The 25,492-nt window shown below is 39.3% G+C and overlaps 1 protein-coding gene across 7 annotated transcripts in view; it reads right to left on the reverse strand.

Annotated features, from left to right (window-relative positions):
• Nucleotides 1-25,492, reverse strand: part of DST (dystonin) — a 316,365-nt gene that overhangs the window by 201,389 nt on the left and 89,484 nt on the right. For all 7 annotated transcript variants that reach the window (XM_074861756.1, XM_074861754.1, XM_074861758.1 and 4 more), the window contains one exon: nt 10,670-10,731. In XM_074861756.1, coding sequence (XP_074717857.1) covers nt 10,670-10,731 — 62 coding nt within the window. The remainder of the gene's footprint in view (nt 1-10,669; nt 10,732-25,492) is intronic.

Here is a 25,492-nt window from a genome sequence, read left to right on the forward strand (position 1 = left end):
AAATTTAGAACTTGGCATTGATCAGCTCTAAGACTCAAAGCTGAATATTATTTTGCCAGAGAAGGGCTGGGCCTCACAAGGCTGTCACAGAATAATGCAACTGTAAGGCTAAAAAGGACTGAACAGATCACCTCACCTGACTCAGTGCAGTAGAGAGATTTGAGTTTGGCTAGAACACACCAGAGATGTTTCTCTAATTTATTCTTGAAAATTCAAATGAAGGAAATTCTCCAGTGTAACACATATATTTCGGTGTTTTATATTGCTTTTTGGGGAGAGGGATTTTTCCTTGCTAATCTTCAAACTAAACCTTCTATAAACTAAGCTGAATTTTTTGTTTTCCCCTGCTTAGAGCCTGACCTCGGAAAACACTTGTTCACCAGCCTCTGCATGGTAACACATCTCCCTTCAGTCTTCTCTGTTTCAGACTAAACAAACTCAATTATCATACCCTGTCCTTGATTTTCCAAGAAAACTTCTTATCTTCTCACTGCTTTATTACAGGCGGTTGCAAACCTCTTGTCATTGCAAAGATCGGGAGTTGTGCAGCCAGGTGGAGTTTCACAACCACACGCCCACAAGTACACTCATGTGTCTACAAAAAGGCATAATTATGAGCTGTCTCCTTGTCTCCTAAGCACCATGCTGGCCCACAGGCAGGATGTGGAGCTCATCTGTAGTTACTGGAGCTCCCTGGGCACAAGTCAATACAGCTCTGTGCAGGTGATGGACCTTGGTAAGAACTGTGGCAGGGTAAGGGCCACACTTATTGCTGACAACAAGACAGAAGGCCTGAGGCAAGAAAGGTACAGCCACAGCATTAGCGAAACAGGGCTATCACCACAAGGATGAAGTGACAGAGCTCAAATCCTCACTTGAGGATGTGGCACAGCAAGGGCAGCAGGATGCTGTCTCTGGGTGGAAGGGAGATGGGCCCTTGCTCATGCATATGGCCTCCCAGAGCCAGGTGATGCTGCTGCAGCACCTGATGGCAGCCACAACAGCAGCAACAACTGACAGCACTGGCTCTTCCCAGCACCAGTTCTGGCTGCAGCTGTTACTGATGGCAATATCCAAGCAAACTGTATCTGGGATCCTTTGGTTCAACTTTTGTGGCAGCAATCTGCTAATGAGAATACATGTGGTTGTGTGTCAAAAAAATGTAGATACACCCCGAACATCGCTTTCCCTTTGTCCACCTGCTTTCAAAGATCAGTTGTTCCATGGTCTTCCCAGGGAGAGAAATCACCCTGTGAGGTCTGTAACTCCCCACTCTTTTCTTCTGCTTGGGAGAGGTATTGTGCTTACTATAACTGCACGCTCCTAAGAGTCCCTTGTTCTCTCTGAATTCTTAAATAGAATGATAAAATGTTATAAATCAGTTCAATCAGTTCCTAACTATTGGGTGAATAAAGCTGTGCAACCAGAAAGCACATAACTTACCTGAATATTCTTCAATCTGCTCTTTCCTTATGTGAATTCTACCCTCATCTTATTAAAACATGTTTTGTCAAGTCAGTATTTTGTAGACTGAAGAGGCTGGAGTAATTCAGACTCTTCTACATCATTCAATACTATTTCTCATTTTTTTCCTTGGTAATGCATCAATACTTCTCCCTTCTTCACATTCTGACATAATTACAGAATCTTTCTCCTGTGGACTTTTACATCACACCATAACTCCTTCTGGACCTTTCACTTGTCTGATTTTACCACACCAGGCTTTACTAACTCCTTTATATAAATCTTCAGTCCTGCTGCCCTTATTTCCACTTCTTGTATGGCTCCTTTGTATTTCATACCTCTCTTAAAAGCAGCAGTACATTCTATACGATGCCTCTTATCTGTCCTGCCTGTCTGCAGCCTGCCTTTGTGCCTCCAACACAAACGCCTTCAATGACTGCCAGATCTCCTGCATTCCTCCCTCTCCTGGATTACTTCCCCAGGAGACCCTACGTATTGCTTTCCCCAGTTCTGCTGCTTAGAAGTTCACTGTCCTTTTTTAACTTTTCATTTTTCTCTTTTCTTTGAAAGGTGAGCCTGGGATTTTGCAATCACTTGCTGTTAAGCTATCTTCCCTTTTTAAATTTTGAAGCAGTCCCTCCCAATCAGTCTACACCTAACTAGCAGTTTTGCTAGCAACTTTCTGAACCTGACAGGCTGAAGGTCTCCCTGGCTGGTACTTCTCTCACAAGACACGTGTCCGTACTGGAGGCAGCCCCTCCAACTCCTGTAGCAGGCAGTGAAAACAACAGCAGGTGTGCCCCGATCCAGTTTTCACACTTGCTTGGGGGTGAGCTGAGCTGTGCCACAGAAACGCCTCTTCTTGCACAGGCTACACAGGGTACCTTTGTAGGTGTTCAAATGCAGACCTCCATATCTGCTCTTCCAATCAGCTATGAAGATAAATGATTTTCCCCATTGCTACAGAATCTTGTCCTTCCAATGCTAGTTAGCAACCAAAGATCTACTGTCAATCTCTTTGTTCCAGTTCAACACCTCAGATTGACAGCAACCATGTCACCTACTGTCCCATCTTATCTTTGGCCAGAGACACACCGTGGTGTTTGAGTTACACAGTGCCACCACTTCTCTTCACTTTTCATGCTTTCAACTTGCCCTCTCCTTTACAGCCCTGTACTATGTGTCACCAAATATACCTCATCAGGGATGAATTGTTTAAAGTATGCAAATGTAATGCTAATAACATCAAACTCAGCCAACAAATACAGCTTTCACAACTTAAAACTACAGGGACACGCTAACTCAGACCAAAGGCAATACACTCTCACCACTCTGGTGAGACCCCACCTGCAGTACTGTGTCCAGGTCTGGAGCCCTCAGCACAGGAAAGACAGGGGACCTGTTGGCCACAAAAATGATCAGGGGGATAGAGCACCTCTCCCATGAAGAAAGACTGAGAGAGTTGGGGTTGTTCAGCCTGGAGAAGAGAAGGTTCTGGGGAGACCTTATAGCCGCCTTCCAGTACTTAAAGGGGGACTATAAGAAAGATGAGGACAAACTTTTTAGTAGGGCCTGTTACAATAGATGAGGGATAATGGTTTTAACTGAAAAAAGGGTAGATTTAGACTAGATATAAGGAAGAAAATTTTTACAGTGAAACCCTGGAACAGGTTGCCCAGGGAGGCGGTAGATGCCCCATCCCTAGAAACATTCAAGGCCAGGTTGGACGGGGCTCTGAGCAACCTGGTCTAGTGGAAGATGTCCCTGTCTGTGGCAGAGGGTTTGGACTAGATGACCTTTAAAGGTCCCTTCCAACCCAAACAATTCTATTATTCTAAAGCAGGTAAAATATAAGGTTGGCAGACATAACATTATTCTGATTAAAGCCAAGATACTGTATTTCAGTAGGTAGGTGAGAATTTTAAACATTGCCTTACTATCTTTAAATTTCCTTCTTCAAAGCACCATAAATGCCTTTAGCAGACAATACCATTCTTTACAGGAAAAAACATGTTTATTCTGATACTTTCTTAGGTCCCCATATAGTCACACATTGCATTACCTCAGGACAATGATTTTCCAAAGTATATGAAATACTGTTGTAGAACGAAATATTTTGATAATGTTTGTGACTGAATCTTAGAGGTTGCTTACTGTCTGGAGTCCACATATTGGGACAAATACCACTCTCACTGGCCCCATGGGAGGAAGATCAAGCCAGAGTATTTCTACACTGATACAGAAATTTTTATTAAATGCGGATACATCAGACGTATGTAGATAAAATATAATTCCATGCATAATTTAACAATTAATTAAAAAGCCTACACTTAATTGCAAATAGTAGAATTTTATCTCTTGTGATCTCTAAGGAATAAATAATACTAAATTAAATCTATGCTAAGAGCTAATTGCAAACAATGAACCCACAAAAAGAGAATGAATTAATATATTAATATAGTAGTCTATCAGAGGAAACATATTGATTCTAGTGGTTCTATTTCATCATACAGTAATCTCATGGTAGACTTAATTCTCTTTATACTCATTCTTTCATATATGAGCACCTATATAAAACAACTTTTAAACCCTCAAACACCTCAATAAAAAGGATCATAAAAACATACACTCAACTGGTTCAGCAGTACTGCATGCCATAAAAATATCGATGCACTCAAGCTATCATATGTTTCATGCATATTTAATTTTCTGTTTTTCCTGCTCCCAATTAGTCATGAAGTCTGCATGCATTAAGTGTAGGAGTCTGGTCCACGCTGGGAGAAAGTTAGTGCAGACAGAAGAATGCAAGGACGAAGACAAGGCCAGCAAAATAAGGCTGGCAAAAACACATAAGACAGCAGATAAGTGAGAAACACCTGTGGTCAGCAAAAGCACACAAGTCTGAGCAAAACAGGGTATGAGATAAGGGAGTTTTGGCAAGTTTTGGGCTTTACGTGCTAATTGCAATTAACCAATGCAAATGCTTGTAGAGGCGCGTGAACAGCGCGTGTAGATGACCTGTAGCCTATTAGAAGATAGATGAGTGCGTGTACGGAACTTAGTAGAGTATAAATGTAACCAGAAAAGGAATAGAAGTGGACAATAATATATAATAAAAAGATGGGCGACCTGATCATCACATTGGTGTTGCGTCATTTCTGTTCCTGCACGGAGAAATAAGGACCCCGGCTAATGGTGACTCCGACAATTAAGAGGATCAAATAAACTTGAAATCTGCGGCACAGTTTTTATCAACTTGGATTTATTTATTTATTTGCTTGCAGAGAGATTTTGTGATGTGGTCTATCATTAGCCTCTAAAACTTTGTACAAATTTCCTCTTTTTCAGCTTTAACTTCTGGTGTTCTGTCACCACTCTTCCTTACCATCTCCTGGCTACCTTCCTCCCTCATCTAAACTTTGATTAAACACCAAAGAAGTCCTGAATTTGCTTGCTGATCTGCTTTGCAAGCAACTACAGATTATGCTAATCAGATGAAAGATGCTGTGCGATTTACCTCCAAGCAGATTTTTGAAAAAATTGCATGCAATGTAGCATGAATAAACTATAATTGTGCATATTTCTAGGGATAACAAAATCAAATACTTCTTTACACCATTACCTGATAATCTTCTTTAAGAATTACTTTATTTTCAGTAGGAGCACGTCTCAAAGAAAAAACACTTTAAGACCTTTAGAATAGTCCTGAACACACAACAGCAAAATTTTTAGGAGAAAAACTGAAATATTCTTCTTTCTACCAAGAAGACAATAGGCCTTGCTGAACAATTGAAAAACAAAATGGAGGAGGAAATACTGATACTTCAGCTGCACCCAATGCCTAAAGCAAGTTGTGTGCCGCGTTGGAAGTGGGATTTTTCAGAATTTGCTCCCAGCACAGGCTGCAGCAGCTCTCAGAATTAACTAGGAGGAATACATAAAAGACTCATTTAGATGCACCAGCACAGCAAGCAATCTTCATCTATTTTCCTTAACACAGGAAAAGAAACCCAAAACATGCTTTTTCCAATATGTTTCAAAAATAAAAGGTGTTAAATTGAGACTTTTTTTAAAAACGGTCACTACTATCAGATTAACACCAGGTGTCTCATCCCTTAAAATAAATATAAATGTAGAGCTAAAAACTGTTCATTTCTGCAAGAGGGGGTGGAGAATTTTAAATAACAGATGAACTGCATGCTAAAAAGAAGATACTACAGAGTAATGCTATCTGAAGTGATAACCACTAGTGTCAGTGAAGTGCCAGCTTTCAGCAAGGGAATGACTGCACTGTATCAGGAATGGTTTCTCTGTCATTAAGCGCACACCTGAACATTTCACCAAGCAATCGACCTAAGTGGCCATTTACAAACTGTGTGCTGCCTCAAGGACGCACAGGAATCAATAACTTCAGGTTTCTATTCTGAGTTATTTATTCAGTCTTTGCACAAACAAAAAGCTGCTCACTCTCTCTCTAATGCACTACCAGGGCAACACCGTACAGGATTTTGAATATAGACCTTTAAAACAGTAGTTTTAGAAGCATTTTGTCCAGCTACTTATAAAATCCTTCTTGCTCACAAGCCCTTTAACAGTGACTTCTGGCTGTGCAGGGATGCTGCCCAATGCTCTCATCACCAGCAGTCTTCTCCCAGAGACCAGCTAGTGGAGGGTCCCATGTCAAGCTGCACAGCAGGGGCCACTGGTGGCAGGGCTCCCTGCCGGTGCCATGGGCAGGGCAGCCCCCACTCTCCAGGGAGCTGCTCAGGCACCCCAGAGTCCAGTAATGCCGCTAAAAGTTCAGTTAAGACACTCTACAACTTCTTACTCCATAAAAAAGGAAGGAAAATTACCCTTGGAGGGAAAATACATGGGTGTTCACCTTTTTTTCCCCATCTGAGCACTGGCCTAGCCGGTCTCCAGCTACTTTGCCTTTAGTCCCATTTTCTGTACATCATAATTTCTGATTAAGTACTTCAAAACACCATGTTTAATCTCTCAAGAGTAAGATCTGACACTATAAAAATATTTTTCAGTTGGTTTGAGAAAGGAAATGGTTGACAAGAATTTGTCTGCTTTTACTCCTTTTCATCAACAACTTTTCTATTTTCCCACTTTTATCTTATTCTCCCTCTGTACTTCACACTTCTCTCATTCTTTCCTTAGGTTTCAGGGTCTGGAATTCAAAGGAGCATCAGGAAGAACTTCCAGGCTTTAGTAGAAGTTGGATTTCTCTTTGGGTGCTTTAGGACCATGTGAACGCTACACCGGAATGAAACCCCTTTCTTCCACAAATTTACCTGTTGCTGTTACATCAGCGGTTACTTACTGTTGTAAGAAGTTCTAGAATTTAACATCCTATTTTGACAGCAGCAAAGTGAAACATTAAGACAGGAGAACTCTACCCCACTGCCATGCTACACCAGCATGTTAGCTTCTCCCTGGAAGCTCACACTACAGCAGCAGGCGAGTCTCAAGTCCAGTATCTCACCTCTCCAGCCCATACATCAACAAGAAGTAAAAGATAATGTTTAAACTGGAGTCCACCATCAGACATTAAACAGTAGCCTTAGCAAGTGCAGTACTCTAATCAGTCCTCAGAAAATCTATTATCAATTCAAAAGAAAAACTTCAGCATTTAAAAAAATGTAGCGACAGTCCATTGATCTTAAACTGTGGAACTCAAAGATAACTTAAACAGTTGCATTTTGCAAATAACACACAACACACCTGTCTCTAAAACTATGTATCTCAAGACCATTTGCAGGAAAAGTTTCTGCAATGACTGTTTCTAGTTTAGCTAAGTACACAAATACATGCTTAACTAGTCAACTGAACTGACAAGGAACTAATCTTATACATTGAATTTTATATACTATGCACTTATATGCTTTTAATCCAATGCAACTAAAGATGAGCAACGGAGGGCAGAAGGGTAAATATTTCTCAGCCATCTTGTTGTTTGTGGTTACTCAGCGAATAACAAATACAGAATTTAATTAGAAGAATGACGATAGGCTTCCATGCCATCCCCCAACAAATGATGGTAACCCATAAAAGCATCATGCTGCTGACCTAGAAAAAGCTCTTTTGAATATACTGCTATAAAGGGGTACAAGTCCGGTACTTTCTCAAGGACTGCAGGAGAATAGGAGATTAATTACAATGAGCAAGGAAAGAACGAAACAAGCAGGGGAAAAAGTAAAGAGACAAGAAGATAAAAGAAAAACAGGAAAAACAGAGAAAACCAAAAAAGAAATGGGACAGAGAAAAGAAGCAAGGGAGAGAGAAAGTAAAAAACATAAATAGGATGGAAAAAAAGATGAAAGAAAAATGCAGTCCATCCCCACGCCCATAGTGGGGTCCTGTCTAAACGCATGATCTGGTGTTTTCCATGATCTCTCATAATTTCCATCATTGCATTCCTCTGTTCCGCTTCTTGGTGAACCCTACACACAGTGACAGATAAAGCACACTGAACTCCTTTTTCAAGTTAGTGGAGGGAAAGCACTTCTAGGACACAATTCATCTCCCCTTAAGGTAGATGCCTTAGGGGCAAACATCTAGAAGGTCCTGTTCTCTCTGCTACCTACAAGAGAAGACTGGTAACTAGCTCAAATAAAGCTATTGAGATGCCTGAAATAAGCCGATTCCCACCTTTTTTTTGTTTTGTTTGCAACAAGCTATTGGCAGTGAATGGGCAAATAGGAGTTGCATGCATTATGTATTAAATCCAAAGTAGCTGAAAACTAGGACTCAAATTCAACTTAATGCATAGACCAGGACCCGTTCAGTAACTCTGCTAGAAATGGACATTTACAGTGCTACTTTTTCTACATTCCCTCCATTATATAGTATTTTCTAAATATGCCTCTGTGTGTTAAGAGAGAGCATTTGAAGAATTGATTTTAATTTCCATACAAGTCACTGTTCTAGAAACAATGCTGTAAGAACAGAAATTTGACACAACTGTATCACCAACTGCTTTCAAACTGAGTATTTCCAAAAGATAGTTGAGTTGCTACATAAATTCCAAGTTAATGGAAGAGCTATAGTCAAACTATATTTGTGTAAGTTATCGATCCTTAACTTGAACCCTAAAGTGAGCAATTGGAGATGAAAATCAAGGCCAGCAGTACACACAGACCAAACACACTCACACATATATATACATCTATATATTTATCTATATCTACCTCTACAATCACTCACACTGAGAACTAGTTGAAGACGAAGGCCTAAGGCCATTCAACTTGGCAAGCAAGTCAAAAGGATTTAGTGTGAACTCTTTACCTTGATTTTGTTACAGGTTTAGAGCCTAAATCTTTTTTAAGCTACTCCCAAGAAGTTGAAAGTATAGCAACAATGACTGTGCATGTTTTACAAGTGTGTAAAATAATGGTGTATAGAAACATAATTACCAATACAATGCTCCTCTGTAAAAACAGACGTAATTTTTAACTTGTATTAAAGGATTGTTCTCTAAAAAGCTTCAGATAGGCTTTTCTGCATCCCACAGAAAATTAAAACTGCATCTTTAAAATGCATTTTTAATACATAAAAAGATTGGCAGCCTCTACAAACATGGGAACAATGACCCTCAATTTGAAGAAGAAATGCCTGATGGTTAAATTTGGAGATTGCATTTTGCTGCCAGAGTACTGGCAATCTTCCTGTATGCTTTTTTCTTTAAATCTAATTTGTCTGAAGTACTGGACAATGGATACATTTCTTCTATCATAAATATGAGGTAAAATCCAGAAAGGGAAGGCTACAGGTCTGCAGCCTCTTGTCTTTTCTCTTTAGCAAGTAGAAGACTTCTGCAAGGGCATGGGGACCACTCTGCTATTTCTGGATTACAGTGAAGAGGCTTCTGCATAGAAGGGGTCCTTGGAGCAGCTGTTTCTACACAGCATGATTTCTTTGAGTCTAGAATCCACAAAGGAAAACCCATTGGTATGAGCAGTATTAAAAGCTATTCTGTGACTCCAGACTCACCCAGCCCACAGAAAGGTTGTGTGCTGCAGAGGCTGATGTCAAGACCACTTGTGATAGCTCAATCATGGTGGGAAGGACCAAAAGAGCACTCTGGAAGAGAGGTCTCTTGCTAAATACAAAAATTGGGACCAACTTCACATCCAGGCCTTGTTAGCTCCCTACATCACACCATTTCCAAGGGCTAGATAGGTTTCAATTTTTTTTTCTTGAACAACAAGATGTGAAATCAGAATTGTGCATCTTCTGAAGGTTTGAGGAGCTAACAAAAAAAGTTGATTTTAAACATCCCTGAAGAAATTCTGTTCTGCTTCCGTGTCCAATATTTCTCAAATAGCCACAAGAAGCAGAGAGATAATTGTTGCCCCCTAAAAACCCCACATTTTTCTCTAAAAACAAATACAAGCAGATCTTTCCAACGATGTCTGAACATTATACTCATTAATTAAATCTCAACTCTGACAGTTTGCAGCTACATTTTTATTAAATGTGACTTTTATATTAATTCAGCTTGGTGGGGGGGAATCAAAGCAATTTACATTAAATAATTCTACAACCTGTTTCTCCACAGAAATGTCTGGGCTAGACAGTTAGAGCTGAAACAGCAGATTAAATTTAGAACTGAAGGGCCATGCAGTGAAGGTGAACTCACAGCTTTTAGTTCTCTGTTGACTAAAAGCTGTACATGTTGTTAAAATGATGTGCTTTGTCCCTGAGGCAAAGTTCACTGCTATTCAAAAGAAAGACACTGAAAATTGACTTTCTTCTCTAGAAAGCCTCTGTTTCTAATCCATGAGTAGCATACTAATGCCACAGGATGATCTAGAGCTCCCCTTCCCAAGGTCACTTCCCTTTCCTCAATATGGTACTTTAAAAAAAATTTTTTTTTTTTCATTTGCCTTAGCTGTGGTACTACAGCCATGACACTCTAATGGCAGAAGAGAGTCAAGCTTTGTAGAAAGAAATCATGTCCCTTAAACTTTGACTCATTTTAATTTCAAATTCAAGTATTCAAATAGATCACCTTGGGATATCAGACAGTAGCATTTCAACTCCCCAGTGACTCCTCAAGTACATCCATAAATCTCACAATTTAAGATCTTCCTTATTACAAGTAACGCAGCTGCATCCTGAAATCAAACATTTAGTAAAAGACACAATCACTGCTGTAGTAATCAGTCATCCAGACATCACAGAAATATCAACTGACCTTCATGAGATGCTGATTTATCCATTTTGTAAAGGTCTTCTTTTGTACTTTGTCCCGCTCATCTGGAGGTAAAAAGGAAAAAGAAAAAGGTTTAACAACTCTACAACTGATGCAGATTTTTTTTTTTTTTATAAAGAGCTTTATAAAATTAGCATTCTAATGAATTTTAAAAACAGAATAGCCTGTAAAAAGCTCTGAAATGTCAAAATAATAGCATGCAAATGTTTTTGCAGTATGTCACAAAATGTCATGAAAAAGTTTCCTGAGCAGAAGCTCCAGGTCAGTTCCTCCAGGGTGACAACCCCACTGGTATGACAGCAGCACTACTAATAAAAATACAACTTCCTAGAAGTCAACTGTTCCCTAAAAAGTACTAAAAAGATCAAGGCAAACTTTTAAGAGCTATAAATACTACTTATAGCCTCTAAAATCTAATTCATTATTAAAGTATTTAGCAACAGATAATCTCTTACTATATGAAAGCTGGCTTTTTTAATCACTATGCTTCTCGACTGGAATATCTCCCTTGTTCCAACATGCACGGATGAGCTACAGCTTCAGTCAGAGAAAGGACTCTCTTTCTTTCAATCCTCTATAAAATAAACATGGATGTCCCCTGACCCAGATATAGGACCCAGCCACTACCAGCTCCCGGGTATGGCAGTTAGCATCAATGATTGCCCACAAAATATTGAGAAGAAACAATAAAAGCAATAGACTCAGGGTAAGGAAGCATCACACTTATGGATTGGAAGTGTATACATGAATTCTACTGAGTCACGTTAGAGAAACACTAACTGCCACTCCAGCACAAGAATTATCTCCACAAACCTACTCATGGTCACTAGCCTGTACAACCGCTACAAAGCCTGTTCACAGCCCTGACACTCCCTGGAGCCCGAGTTGTGGTGCATTACAACCGGGACCATCTGTGCAAGCCTAAAATAGCAAGATCCCTTAAGACCCTGTACAATAAAACTGCAGCTGTTTCATTGACTCAGGCTATTTGTAGTGTGGCTGAGAATGATCAATCAGCTCAGGTAGCAAAACAAGACTCCTTCTGCAGCTACTGCCATCACTAGAAGATTGAATCAGATCCTGTATTTTACATTAAAAAAATACTGTTTTCAGATCAGTCAAAGGTAACATAAGTAATAATAATAATAAAAAAAATATTGGAAGATCCATATTCATGGACTCTGTGGTCTCTGGTGTGATCCTGAGGTCTTTGAAAATGGCGTGAGATCATACAAGAGTCCATCCTGGGCCAAACTGAGCACGATATGCTGCTTCTAACAGTAGTGAGAAATGAGTATTCGGAAGCAAATACAAAACCAAGACAAGCAAAAGCCTGTGAAGCCTTTGTATACTCCTCCCTTATGTGACTCACAGACCTTCTACATGCTTATACATATCTTTGCATTTAAGAGTCATAGATGCATTTTTTTCTGTTTTTTTCCAATCCTTTTTTAACACACCTACAACTTTTGCAGCCACAGTTCACTTTGGCAATTAGTTCTTCAGACAGCATGTGTAGTGTACACGTACATTCAGCTCTGTACAGAATAGTTGCTATTCCCTAAACGCTTTTTCCATGCCACTCAAGATCTTCTAAGCTTCTAGCATATGCTTTTTCCCCACTTCAGAGCTCCACACTCTCTTACTCTAGTTGAGGACACAAAAAAAGAGGACTAAAAGACAAACTAAAGAGTAAAACTGCACTATTGGTGAAAAAAATCTGGCAGATTAAGAAAACCTTTTGCTATATATACATTTGCCTATAGCCTTCACCTAGCAAGACAGCATTCTCAACATCAGTTATTTATCCTAATAAGGTAGAAGCTCTAGTTTGGTAGATGTAGAACAGAAAATCTCATCAATGAAAGAAATCCAGAAATACTTTCACTTGTAACTGTTCCATTATATGTAGCTGTTTTAAAAGGAACACAAGTTTTCCCAACTTCAGAATTTAATATTCCAGTCCACAAGTGTCTTTTCCAGCCTACAATGTATTTTTTTTCCTAAGGTAACCTCAGCTAGTATTGACTAACTACCACAAAGGTTTACACTTTGGGAAATGTTACTGTGATGACAATAAAAAAAAATTAAAGAGAATCGACTTCCTTGTATCTTGTTAGAACATGAAGTCACTATTAATTTCAACTCTATTATCAAATAAAATACCAACACACATAAAAGAAGCGATGCTTACTACCCTTGTTCCTTTTATATATGCATATATTACACAAACAGACAGAAAAACTCTCTACCTGACATACACAAATGTGTAACAAAGAGGAAAGCTGTCACCCGCCATGTTGTGAAAACACCAGAATTGAAGGGGAAAAAACAAAAAAAACACCACACACCACGACTGTGATTTTTAATCAAAAAATCAAATGCTTCCAGAAGAGCAAACGCACACTAGAAGAAAAACACAGTGCAACAGTATTCAGTGTGCTTGAGCTCAGAGCAGAACATACAAAACCAAACCTGTCAGATGCAGTAGAAAACAGGCAGCTCATTACGAAAGAAACACCAAACTAAGGAAGGAAACCCACTGAAAGCCTCTTGAGAGAAGCTTCCCCCCGCGCCCCTGAGCTCTGCTCTCTCCCGAAGGCAGCCCTACCACCCTGCCAGCCCAGCGCTGGGCTGCCTTACTGACCCATGCAGCACATTACTTTCACCAGCTTTGTACTCCGGTCCTTTTCATGTTCAGCAAACTGTCTCATTCTTTCCTTCAAAACTTCAGACTCTCTTTTCTTTTCAGGAAAAGGAGAGCCAAGGAATGATCAGGGCTTCACCTAGACGGCAAAAGTAGCAACTCCCCTTTTTAAAAAAAACAGGAGCAAAGAGCCCATCTGCTGTCACAGCAAGCAAAACTGCGAGCCCCCTGGATTTAACTCGCAGTAAGAAGTAAATTAAGAGTCTGTGCTTGTTTGTTTTGAACTTCTAGGTGCATTAATACACATCTGAGTACAAATATTGAACTTTCCAAAACAAGAAGTCTATTTTTTTTCCTCTACTAGCAATGAGTAGCAAGGAAAGAGCGTCACAGTGAAAAGAGCAGCAGCAGTGCTGTTTAAGCCAAGGTAATTTAAGAATACAAGTGAGGCAGGAGCTGCAGAAAGAAAACACATCCTCCTAGATCATCTGATCCGTAGATGATCACAATAAACCTTCAACGGTTAATTAATCAACTTCAGCTTCTCTGCTTTTACCTGTTATCGCAGACACATATATTATAGACATTATTCTGATATATCAGACATATAAACTGTACGTCTCTTATGCTTTATATGCCTGGAAAGTACCTCAACAAAATGTCGTCAGTCTTAATAGACTGACACCTATTTTATGAACCTACACTACAACTCAGCAGCATCTAAAGAGGCTCCAGATTAGAAAATTTGGACTTAAAAACCAATCACCACAAATAAATTATCTCATTATGCATTCTTGTCATTCCTCAATCCCAAAGACAAATTCAGGGGCAGATCCTTCTAACACCGATGCCCCTTTCCCTGAATCCCTATTGCTTGCATGGATCACAGTGCCTGCAAATTATAAGTTTCTCTGAAAGACAGGTTTACTACCAGAATTACACCAAAGGCAACAGGTGACGTTGATGCCTGTTCAATACTCTCCTGGGGAGAATCACAGAATCATTTAGGCTGGAAAAGACCTTGAAGCTCATCAAGTCTAACCATTAACCTAACGCTGTCAAGTCCACCACTAAACCAGGTCCCTAAGCACCACATCTACAGGTCTTTTAAATACCTCCAAGGGATGGTGACTCAACCACTTCCCTGGGCAGTCTCTTCCAATGCTCAATAACACCTTTCGGTGAACAAATTTTTCCTAATATCCAATCTAAACCTCCCCTAGTACAACCTGAGGCCATTTCCTCTGCTCCTATCGCTTGTTACTTGGGAAATGAGACCTGACACCCACCTCGCCACAACCTCCTTTCAGGTAGCTACAGAGAGCGGTAAGGTCTCTCTCCCTCAGCCTCCTTTTCTCCAGGCTAAACAACCCCAGTTCCCTCAGATGCTCCTCACAAGATTTGCTCTCTAGGCTGTTCACCAGCTTCGTCGCCCTTCTCTGGACACGCTCCAGCACCTCAATGCCTTTCTTGTAGTGAGGGGCCAAAAACTGAACACAGTATTCAAGGTGAGGCCTTGCCAGTGCTGCGAGCAGTCAATTACTTCCCTAGTCCTGCTGGTCACACTATTTCTGATACAAGCCAGGATGCTACTGGCCTTCTTGGCCACCTGGGCACACTGACAGCTCATTCAGACAGCTGTTGACCAACACCTCCAGGTCCTTTTCTGCTGAACAGCTTTCCTGCCACTCTTCCCCAAGCCTGCAGCGTTGTGTGGAGTTGCGACCCAAGTGCAGAAGCTGCTGAGTGGTCCTCTCTGTCTGAAGACAACCTGAAATAATCTCTGAGCAACCACATCACATGCCACCAGCTTGAATGAGCAGAACAGTGCGCTATATCCACACTGATTCAAGGAAAGGCAAAAAGAGCGCAGGAGTAGAAAACCCTCATTTTCTAGATGAGCTGCAAATTTCTGCGCTTCTCTCTTCATTTTAATGGTGAAAATATCAGTTTGGAGTTCCTCCACCTAGTGACAGACTTAAAAAAAAAAAAAAGATCTCCTTTTCTCAGGGAGATTTTTGCATTGCTATATTATGTTTGCTTCTGTGTTGATATTTGTTTGCCTCCGTGAATTATCAGATAGGCAACAGGTTTTTCTACATTTGTCCATGTGCCTGATAGGCATTATTCCTTACTCGTGTAAAATGCACTCATTTTTCTGCACATATTGTTGCTATTTACAATACCTATTTATATTAAACTCAAAAAGCTGTGTTAAAAGAACATTATTAGGGTTGCAAAGTGAAGCACTCAGAAGTGGAGTTAAAATAGGAATCAAAACTGTGAAACCTTAATACAACGTTCTTATTTTTTACAAGACTACTGTCTACTGCATAGAAAGGATGCTGCTCATTTAAGGAATAGTTATTCAATAATGTATTTCATGTTGCTGTTGAAATCGGAGCACATTTGTCATTTTTCAAGCTCTGAAGACAAAATTCATTAGACAATAGGTTTTCCTCTGGTATTCCTAATATTCCTTCTGCAAACTAGACCCTGCTATCTCAAACATCACACTCAGAAAATAAAACAAATGTTTTCCCAAGAGATCATACATTAATTATGCTCTATGACACTCACCCAGAATCACAAAGCTATATAAGAAATAGGGGACAGATCCAATTCTTCAGTCAGTGCTGAAATGCCTTATCTAGGACACTTTGCTCTCTGCTCCTGAGAACCTGACCTTAACTTCTCACAGGCCTTCCATGTCTGTACCAATGATTCATTCTCACTCATTAATTAAGATCCAGGGGACATCAGACAAATCTATCACAATCTGAAACAATCTCTAGGAAGGTAAAACCTCCGTTCAAACAAGTCTAGCTTGGAAAGTTAAAACTTTCCGTAGGGAAGGGTTGAATAACCTTACTAATAGGTAATCTACCATCTTTCATATCAGTGGGTATTCTTAATTATAGCTGGGTTTAAGCTACCCCTACCTGTAAGGCTTTGCATATCAGTTCTGACTATCTGAAGCAATGATTCAGTGAAAGCTAGCTCTGAACTAGAACTAGAACTAGAATTATCCTCAATCCTGTGTAGTATTCTAAATTAGATAAAAATGAATAAAATTATTATACAATGAAGTATATGAGTACAGACCAATGCTATGAACTGTATGCTATGGCGTCAAAGTTTCATTAAGACATACAGCATTTAAAATCCTACATACTTTGGCAATGACTTCCGATAATAAAAAAAATATATATCCGTCCTGCTGTAAAAATATCAAGGCTGAATTAGCATCTATGTTTCTAACAAGACAACAGCGATTCTGAGGTCTTGTAGAAATGCCAAAAAAATTCTGAAACAAATAAACTTAGGGGCCTTATATGGGATTTTCTGCATATGTAACTCCACTACAATAGTCAAGATAAACATTAAATCTGCAAGCATTACAGTTCCAGATCCTGGTTTTGTGGGGTAAATATTTACTCTAAGAGAAGAACTACAGGTAAACAGGGAACTCCCAAATTATTTTCCACAGTTTCTAACCTTACAAAAAAAAAAGAAAAATAAAAGAAAAAAAAAAAATGAAACCCACACCAAATCCAGTTCTCTATGAAATACCATTTTAATGACTCAGGACTAGAATGGCAATATACATTATATACATTTAGTGTTTGCCATGAAAGATTAGCTTCTTGGCTAAAGGATCTCTACTGAGTTCTCGTTACCTTCACCCCCAAAAGTCTGGGTAAATATGACAGTTCTCTCAGAGTAAGCTCACCTGACAACCCAGCTTTTTCTTTGGTATTTTTTTCCTCTAACAGAGCTTATTTTGTTACAGGTAGTGCTTTATGTTTTATACTTCAAAATAATACTTCATGCATTTTAATATATAATGGTGCCACTCTTAAATCAGCTATTCTTGTAGATCAGGAGAAGTTTGTCAAGTTTAAAGGCAACATTTTATATTTTACCGCCTCTGTCATTCTTCTAATTTGATCAGCTTCCCCTTGGATTTATGAAATCAGAACTCATAACATGTCTTGTTTATGTCCCTGTTGGTGTTCATGTATCAGGACAGCTTGGGGAATAGCGCTAGCAGTTTGCAAGAGCTTGCCTTGGAGATAGCATCACATTACTTCTTTTTTTAGAAGGACTGAATGGAAGCCAAATACAAAATAAGAGGATAACTAGAGACAGACGGGTAATGTACACAGTTCAGATAGTACAGGGGGAGAAAGGTAGTAAGGGCATGGAGCAAGGAAGAGACATGGTCCAGACGTGAGAAGGAAAGATTAAATATATATATATAGTTTTCGAGTCTAGATAGTAAAATCTGGATAAGAGAATTCAGGATGGGGTTTCGCCTTGTTGGAAGAACCGTCAAAAAATCACGGTGCAGCAGGGTAGACAAGGATTCTTACACAAAGGATATATCCAACTAATTAAGAAGTGCAAGCAAAAATGGAAGCTGTTAGGCATTCCTAAGTAAGGCACAAACTCCTGAAATGCATCGCCTGGTTGAGGCTTACGTCTTAAGAGCGATGAAAACCTAAAACCCTCTTTTAAAGTCTTATTTCACTCAGCTGGAATTACAGTCAAATAAAGTCAAACTCAGACCTCACTGAAGTTAACAGCTAACCTTTAATAAGTAAAGTCCCCACTGGCTTCTATGTCATTAGGATTCAGCCTTCATGACAAAACAATCAATGTTTAGGATCTCTGATATATTTTTCAAAGAGAATATTTTTATCTCTTTCACAAAACAGTATTGCAAATTTTACTTGCCAGATCATTTAGTGAGTATGCACTTAGCTATAAAAATGCAAATGTTTTCTGAAAAAATGTTCCTTAAAGAAATGAGTAATATAATTCGTAAGCAGAATGTGAACTAAATTTGACAACAGACATAAATGAACCAAAGACTGGGAAGCACCCAATTTTATAAAAGTTGCAGGAAAACACATACTAAAAATGACAAAGACTGAAAATAAATTGGGAAACTTCAGCATTTTAATTTTGTGTTACATTCAGTCATCCCTTAAGCGGGCTTCCCAATGAAGTTGTCTTGGCTGCAACACCTGCAAACAGAATCCAAAGATACCACCCTTTCATCTGCGTTTTACTGAATGCGTGTTTGTTCACACAACTCCAGTGACCCACTTCAGCAGCTTCATATAGCCTTGCAAGTAAAGCAATGAAACTGTACTGCAGATTAATTTGTGAAGAGAAGACTTAAAATATTACAGAAGGTTAAATGTTGTGATCTGGAACAATACTTATCTTTGAAACTCTGCAATTCTTCATAACTAAATACCAGAATAATCTGTTTAATTAATACAGATATTTATTAAAATGGAAAGAACAGACCACAACATCTGAAATGAACTGCTTTGATATGTTAGCGGTATATTTGCAATGAAATTAAAAGGCTTGCAAGATAGAAAGTCTTTAGTCACATGTAGACTGTTTTATTTGCTCTTCTGTCAGCTCTTGTAAAAGGCTTCACAAAATACAGCGCTCTGTCTGGAAGGTATGTTGCTACCCTGCTGTAAAATGAAATGCAACATTTAGACTCCTATCCCCAAAACAGTCTGTTAATTGATTAGACAGGCTTATCAAGACTCAAATATAGAGTCACCAATAAAATCATAATATTAGCTGCACCGTCCCCTCCAGCTGCGCACACACACCAGTTGCTCATGTATTGTTTCTTAAACAAAAGACCCAATTCTATACGCAAACAAATAAGCGCAGTTTATTTGAGTCTATGCAAGATAAAGATCTAGCAGAATGCCATGAATCAATCAGGAAGAGACTCCTCTACAGTCTGGGGAGCTCAAGCTGCCCGCATGGCTTGGGTACGCTTGCCTCCCGACCCCAAGGAAGACCTCAGGCTCCTGATGACCAACTGTGGATACTCCTTAACAAGCTATTTTGCATAACTGTAGTAAAACAGCTGTACCTGGGAGCATGAATTCACACTCTAGGCAACGGATAGATTTTTCAGCTTATGAAGATCTGGGCTGCTGTGGCTAAACTCTTCCCAGTGGCTTCCCAGGTATATCACATCATGCATGACAGCATGAATGTCAGACATGTTTGACTAACATCATCATTCATAATCCAGACTGATACAGACTGCTATCAACAGATGGCTGCTGAAACAGAAAGCCAGAAGGCCTAACACGGAATATTGTTCTCTGTTACCACCACAGTATACTAGAAACAAAATAAGACTTCTTGGTATTTTTGGAGGTCAGAGTTTAATCCTAACTGCTGATAAAGGAGCAATCATAAAACTCACATTGACTTTGATAGAGCTATGACCACCTCAAAAGTCAAAATAAAGACTGTGTGCAGACAAAACCACACAAAAAAATCTAAACCATAAGAATGATTGACTCACCATTTACACTGTGATATTCTGTAACACACTGCACCTCAACCCTGCAAATGCAGGCAAACGTGAAACAACAATAGGCAGTAAATAAATGCTTTGTGTCCTGAAAATACTCAAAAATTTGCTAACTGCACACCCATCTGGCCCAGTAAGAAACTGCACTCATCAAATTCTCAATTGGACCTTTTTTCTGCCACTATTTTCCATCTATGCTTGAGGCAGGATGAAGAATTCACCTGGACTATGCCTGAAACATGTGGAGATAAAACCTGCATAAAATCTCTGCAGGTTTGCCTGGCTTTACTATCCTATGCAGAAGATGCTAAGTAAATCTTCAATTACTGGAACGAGAACTACACTTCTGATATGATTTGCAGGAATGTAAATTAAGGATTCCCACACCTGTGTGGAAGAAATACTGTCATTTGAGTGTGTGCACATACATCAAAACCAAGAGGAACCCCAAGGGATCACTTCATATTCACAGAATCTTGGTCAGCCTGCACTTTGTAGTGTTAGTGTAGTTAAGTAGCTACCTCACATCTAATCAGAAATGAGATGTGAAATAAACTCAAAAAGCATTTTTCTAGTGTCTTCAGTCACAGCAATGAGTGCTCCAAAAGGTTTAGAAGCATAAATCAAACAAGGGTCCCAGCACCCAAAAGTTTACAGCTGAAGTATTAAACAAGAAATCAACCACAGATACAAACAGACCACAGGAGAAATACAAGGAAATAATGAAATAATAGTGGTTACCTATAAGCCTGTTCCATTTAGGGAGACAAAAAGGTCAATATAGCATTTGACTTTCTTATTTAGGCTTTTGGAAAACATCATTAACCACTTCAGATTAACTAAAATCATGTATGAAAACATTCTTGTCCTCTGCAGCACTATAGATTTCCATGTCTGGTTCTTTTCTGACCAGAAAATCACTCCTGGGTAAGTACTGCACTAGCACGATACCCTGTGAACAAAATTCACAAAGCTCAGTGACCTTCTAATGTATTTCCTTTTGTGCAGCCCTCTCCCTCAAGCCCTACAGCAGGACAGATGCTTAACTATTACAAAGAGCCCAACAAAGCAGAACTCCATAGACAGCAGTGAGCAGCACCGAAAAACTGCCACAAAAATACTTGGTTTCCAACTTGATTCAGTCTTCAGTATTATTTAATTTCTGCCTTTTATGTGAGAGAGAAGGTCCATGTGAAAATGTCACATGCAGTTATCAAGACACATAAAACATGCACGTAGTCTGAAAAAAAAAAAATCTCAGTAGACATTACCCTGTCCTGCAAAGTATATCATAGTACCTCTTGACTTGTGGCTGTATCGCCCCTTTTTAGATTACCAACCCAATCAGAATTTAAACTAACTAAAAAAAAAAAGTTTGGGCATTTCATTGTTTGGGTTGCTGGGGGGGGGGGGGGGGGAGGGTGCTGAGTGATCAAGGAAGCTTTGATACAAATTAAAAATGTGTTTCTGCAACACCAGATGACAGCTTATATATTTTAAAATGTTGATGTGAGTTTTAACAGAAATCCCATACTGAAAAGATGTGCCTAGCCAAACAGCAAATGGCTTATGAGACTAAAGCCTACTTCATCAGTCCAGTGCAAACTCAGATCACAGCAATAAGCAGCACTGCACTAAGAAAATTGCAGTCATTTTCCCCAAGCCTCCAGAAGCTAGTGGAGATCTACACTGATTCTGTGTATTTCTGTCCTTTGATTGAGTCCTCCTGCTCCACTTTTTACACTCTCCCTTGGAGAAAAACTAGAGGGATAACATTCCAAGAAATCAATAGAAAGGTCCTGAGAGAAGAAAAGACAACCCAGAATAACATTCCCTTTGCAAACTGTTCAGCGAACCTTTGAAGTCCTGTGCTTGCAGTGACTGTACTAACTCCAGACTGTGGCAGAGCGTGAATAACAGGAGGGAGAGCAACAAGTTTCCAAGTGACACACAGAGCCTCTAAAGAGCACAGTTTACATCGCCATTTCCTCAGTACAAGCTAAGACTATGAAATTTTAATGCAGTGTACAAAGTACACGAATATACTCACTAGCAGAGTCAAGAGAGAGCTTGAAAAGAGGGGGTACGGGCAGAGATCTGTGATGCTGGGTTTGGCTAAATCAGTAGGTCTTTCCCTCTGATCTTCACACACTCTGATACACTTACATTAAGGGAGATTTAATTTGGCTTGCATGCAGTGTCAAGATAACTGGAAAAAGAATCAGAATCACTATGCATTAAAAAAAAATTTTAAGAATCTCACCAGCTGATGTTTACACCACAGACATATACGATATTTCTCCTCATTCATCTCCACCAGCACACTCGCCCATTGTTCTCCCTTCAGTTTCACGAACAATGAAAGATTCTCCTCCACAACAAAGAAACGTAAAAATAACTCCTAGGATGTTTTCTGTGTTGAAGGAAGACAAAGAACACACACACTCTGAAACCACTATCAGACTTTCAGAGATTTAATGTCAGCTCACGTTAAAAAAATAGTTAGTAAAATATTAAAATAAAAAAGTATCCCAGCCAATTTCATTTGAAGACTGGGCCCAAAGAACACACTTTATTTTTTAAAACAAGCCTACAATGATTTGGAAATCTCACTGACCACTTCTCTTGATTACCACTCAAACCCAAAGTAAATGCTTTCACTGAGTTGAACTGTTTCAAGTACATTTTGTGTTTCACCAGGAATATCTACAGTCTTAACCCACTTCACAAAGACTTATTAGCAAAGTAATTTTTCCATTTCCAAAAGAATTCAGTTGATTGAACTGTCATGCTGAGATGTGCCAAATGATGTTTAGTAGAAGAATAGGAAAATTGTTTACTTAAAGACTGAGATGTGTCTGCTTTTCAAACACAGTATTGGTATTCAGAACATAGCGTTGCTATACAGAACATACAGCTGTACAAATAGCTGGAAAAGCAGTGGGAAGCAACTGAAAACAGTATGCTGTGGGGGAAACAAAGGAATCTACCTGGGCAGGCAGGCAGCCCCAAATATCAAATTATCTTTCCCATCTTAAATTCTTATTCTAGATTTCAGAGAGTCTAAAGCATATAAACTTGTTGAGCATTTATCCAACTTCTGCATCTCCCCATTTAACACAGATTTACCACACACATTCACAGACTGTATCAAAATGTATCTCTGCCCTTAACTCACAGAGAGCTGTTGAAAGTTTTGTGTGAGCTTTGGTATGATGACAAAATTCCTGTTCTTTACAAAACAAAGACCCTACCTATGCTAATAAAAGAGCTAAACTACATAATTCCTTTATGTGGCTACGCTGGTACTGTTAAGTTGAATGTAAGAGCTGTGAACTTGGGATACAGAGAAAGGAATGATAGTGCTAATTTAGTCACATAAAAATTATCCTGAAATAATTATCACTTTCTGAAAGTGAATTTCCACACAACCAACCAATTAAAATGACATTTTATTCAATGGCCCATTTCCTTCCCATATTGTTTAAGAAAATACAGTATCATCTGAATCATCCATGATAATGATGCAAAAATTATTAATCAAGTCCTGCAACAGTACTAAAGCTTACTGAACACTGGGTCAGTGGGGCTTGGGGATGATGTTAGGGCAGGTACCTGTTTGTTCATTAAACTTACTAACCACCTAAATGCCCCTTCCCATCTGATCTAACTGCACCACCAGAGCCAGGCCTGTTAGGGATTCTACTCTGTGGTGCAGGCACCAAGGCAGTGCTGGAGGAGCTGGGACACTTCTGCTCTCCTGATCCCATTTGTGGCGTCTAATCTCACCTCTATATATGCCTTGTCCTCCTTTACCCGTACTCTGATGACTTCACGTTAATAGCAGCTCCATGTTGCCCCTCAGACAAGAGCAGTTGCCGCCATGGATGGAGATTTTAAGGTTTCAAGGAGATGAAAAGGTCAATTCTGAGAAGCCATTGCCATGCATAAAAAGCAACCGATAAAACGCAACACCAGAACAGCAGGCAAAGGGCGTTTTGAAAATGACACTGTCTGAAGTACAGGAAAATTTAAGGAATGAGAAATGATATGGCAGAGAGAGCTGTGAGTGGTACTGAAGATAAAGACAAGAAGCTTGTACATTTTATAGTGGAAAAAGAGGGTTCCAGGACAGCAATATAGGAAGATAATGATTTTAGTGAAAACATATGTTGAAATGACTGGTTAAGCTTGGCATCTGGAATACCCCAAAGATAGATCCTATGGCAGTCAGTACAAGACTCAGACCTCCCTGGAGGACAGCTTACACTGCACACACAGAAAGAAAGGCAAGGTTTCAGAAGCACTCTGTAGTCTGAAACCACAAAATAAGAGCCCGAGAGAAGAGTTGCATGTTTCAGCCTTCGCAACTGGTAAGTGCTCTCAACAGTGACAAAAAAGTATGAAAGGTGATTGAACTTGTGGAAGTTTGTGGATCAGTATGACAGAGAGTTTAATTTTGGCTGTATTTCACCCAAGGGGCTGGCAAAACAAACAGGAGTGACAAGAGATGGGGCAAAACACTGCTCAATCATCTTTGCCACAGAACAAGATGAAGTCACAAGGATGGATCAGACTGCCCAGAAATACCAAACAGGAGGTAAGACCACCAAGGGGCCATCACAATCTCAAAGGAGGAAGGAAAAGAAGGATGAGGAAGACTCCATTCAAGGAAAAGGCACTGGAACAACCAAAGAGAGAGAAAAAAAGCAAGGGAGGAAGGGGAGTGCAGTTAGTTGCTTCAGAGTAGTCACAGAGGTCAAACAAGGTGAAGAAGGATTTAAGAAAACAAAGTGAATACAAATCTCTGAATGTGCCAAAACATTCCCTGGCATTAAACAAAACAGTCACATGTAAAATCACAGCTAAATGCTGGATTTTATACATCTATTATTTAAATATAATATTTACAATATTTAATTCTTTAAACAAAAAGTAGGAACACATTGTGCAATTGTTCTTATTTTCTTGCGTTTAAAGATAAAAGGATTGCAAGCTCTAAAAATTTTAATGGAACTAGGTGTATCATGAGCATCAACCAAAAGAATACAGCTACCACAAGAACTCTGGTGTGTCAGAGCTCTAAGGATTTGGATCAAGCCTACTTTGCTCATACTACACCCTCTACACCCTCTACATAGTTTTCAGAAATTCCTTCTCTCATCTATTTTATTTATCTATACTTTTTACAGTATAACCACTTTTTGAGCTGTATCATGAACAAAATCTTTTTCACAAGTCTAGAAATAAAACCAGTGGCATCCCCCAGCAACTGAGTATAAATTTAATCTCTTACAAAGTCTGTTGAAACGAACAAACAAATCCAGCATATGCTTAATCTCAGCCCCACTAGCTATGACAAAACACATCTTCACTTCAGACAGTTTGCAATTTTCTTCTCTCCAAGTAATTCTTTGCAAAGAGGAAGTTATTAAAACAGCCACATTTCTGATGTATCTGAAAGAGAAATGTGGGGAGTTGTGTAACCTGAGGTAAACTACTTAATAGAAGGACAATAATTTTTTTAAAAAGCCAGTAAGTATATTTAAAATGTTCTATGATTCTAAATAATGTTTCTGTAGGAATAACAACTACAGAACTTTATTGTTTTTCTGAAAGATCCAGGCAGTTTCAAACCAAGAGCATAAACAAAAAAATTATTAGCAAAATGTACATTTGTATACCTAAGAGATATCATGTTAAACGTAGCCGTGATCTTCCTGCTAGCTTAATCTTTGACCTTGTGTATAACCACGAGTCTGCAAACAGCAAGTGCCAAGCTGATATT

This window comes from Strix uralensis, chromosome 3 (assembly GCF_047716275.1).
Source record: "Strix uralensis isolate ZFMK-TIS-50842 chromosome 3, bStrUra1, whole genome shotgun sequence".
In the NCBI taxonomy this organism is placed as follows: Eukaryota; Metazoa; Chordata; class Aves; order Strigiformes; family Strigidae; genus Strix; species Strix uralensis.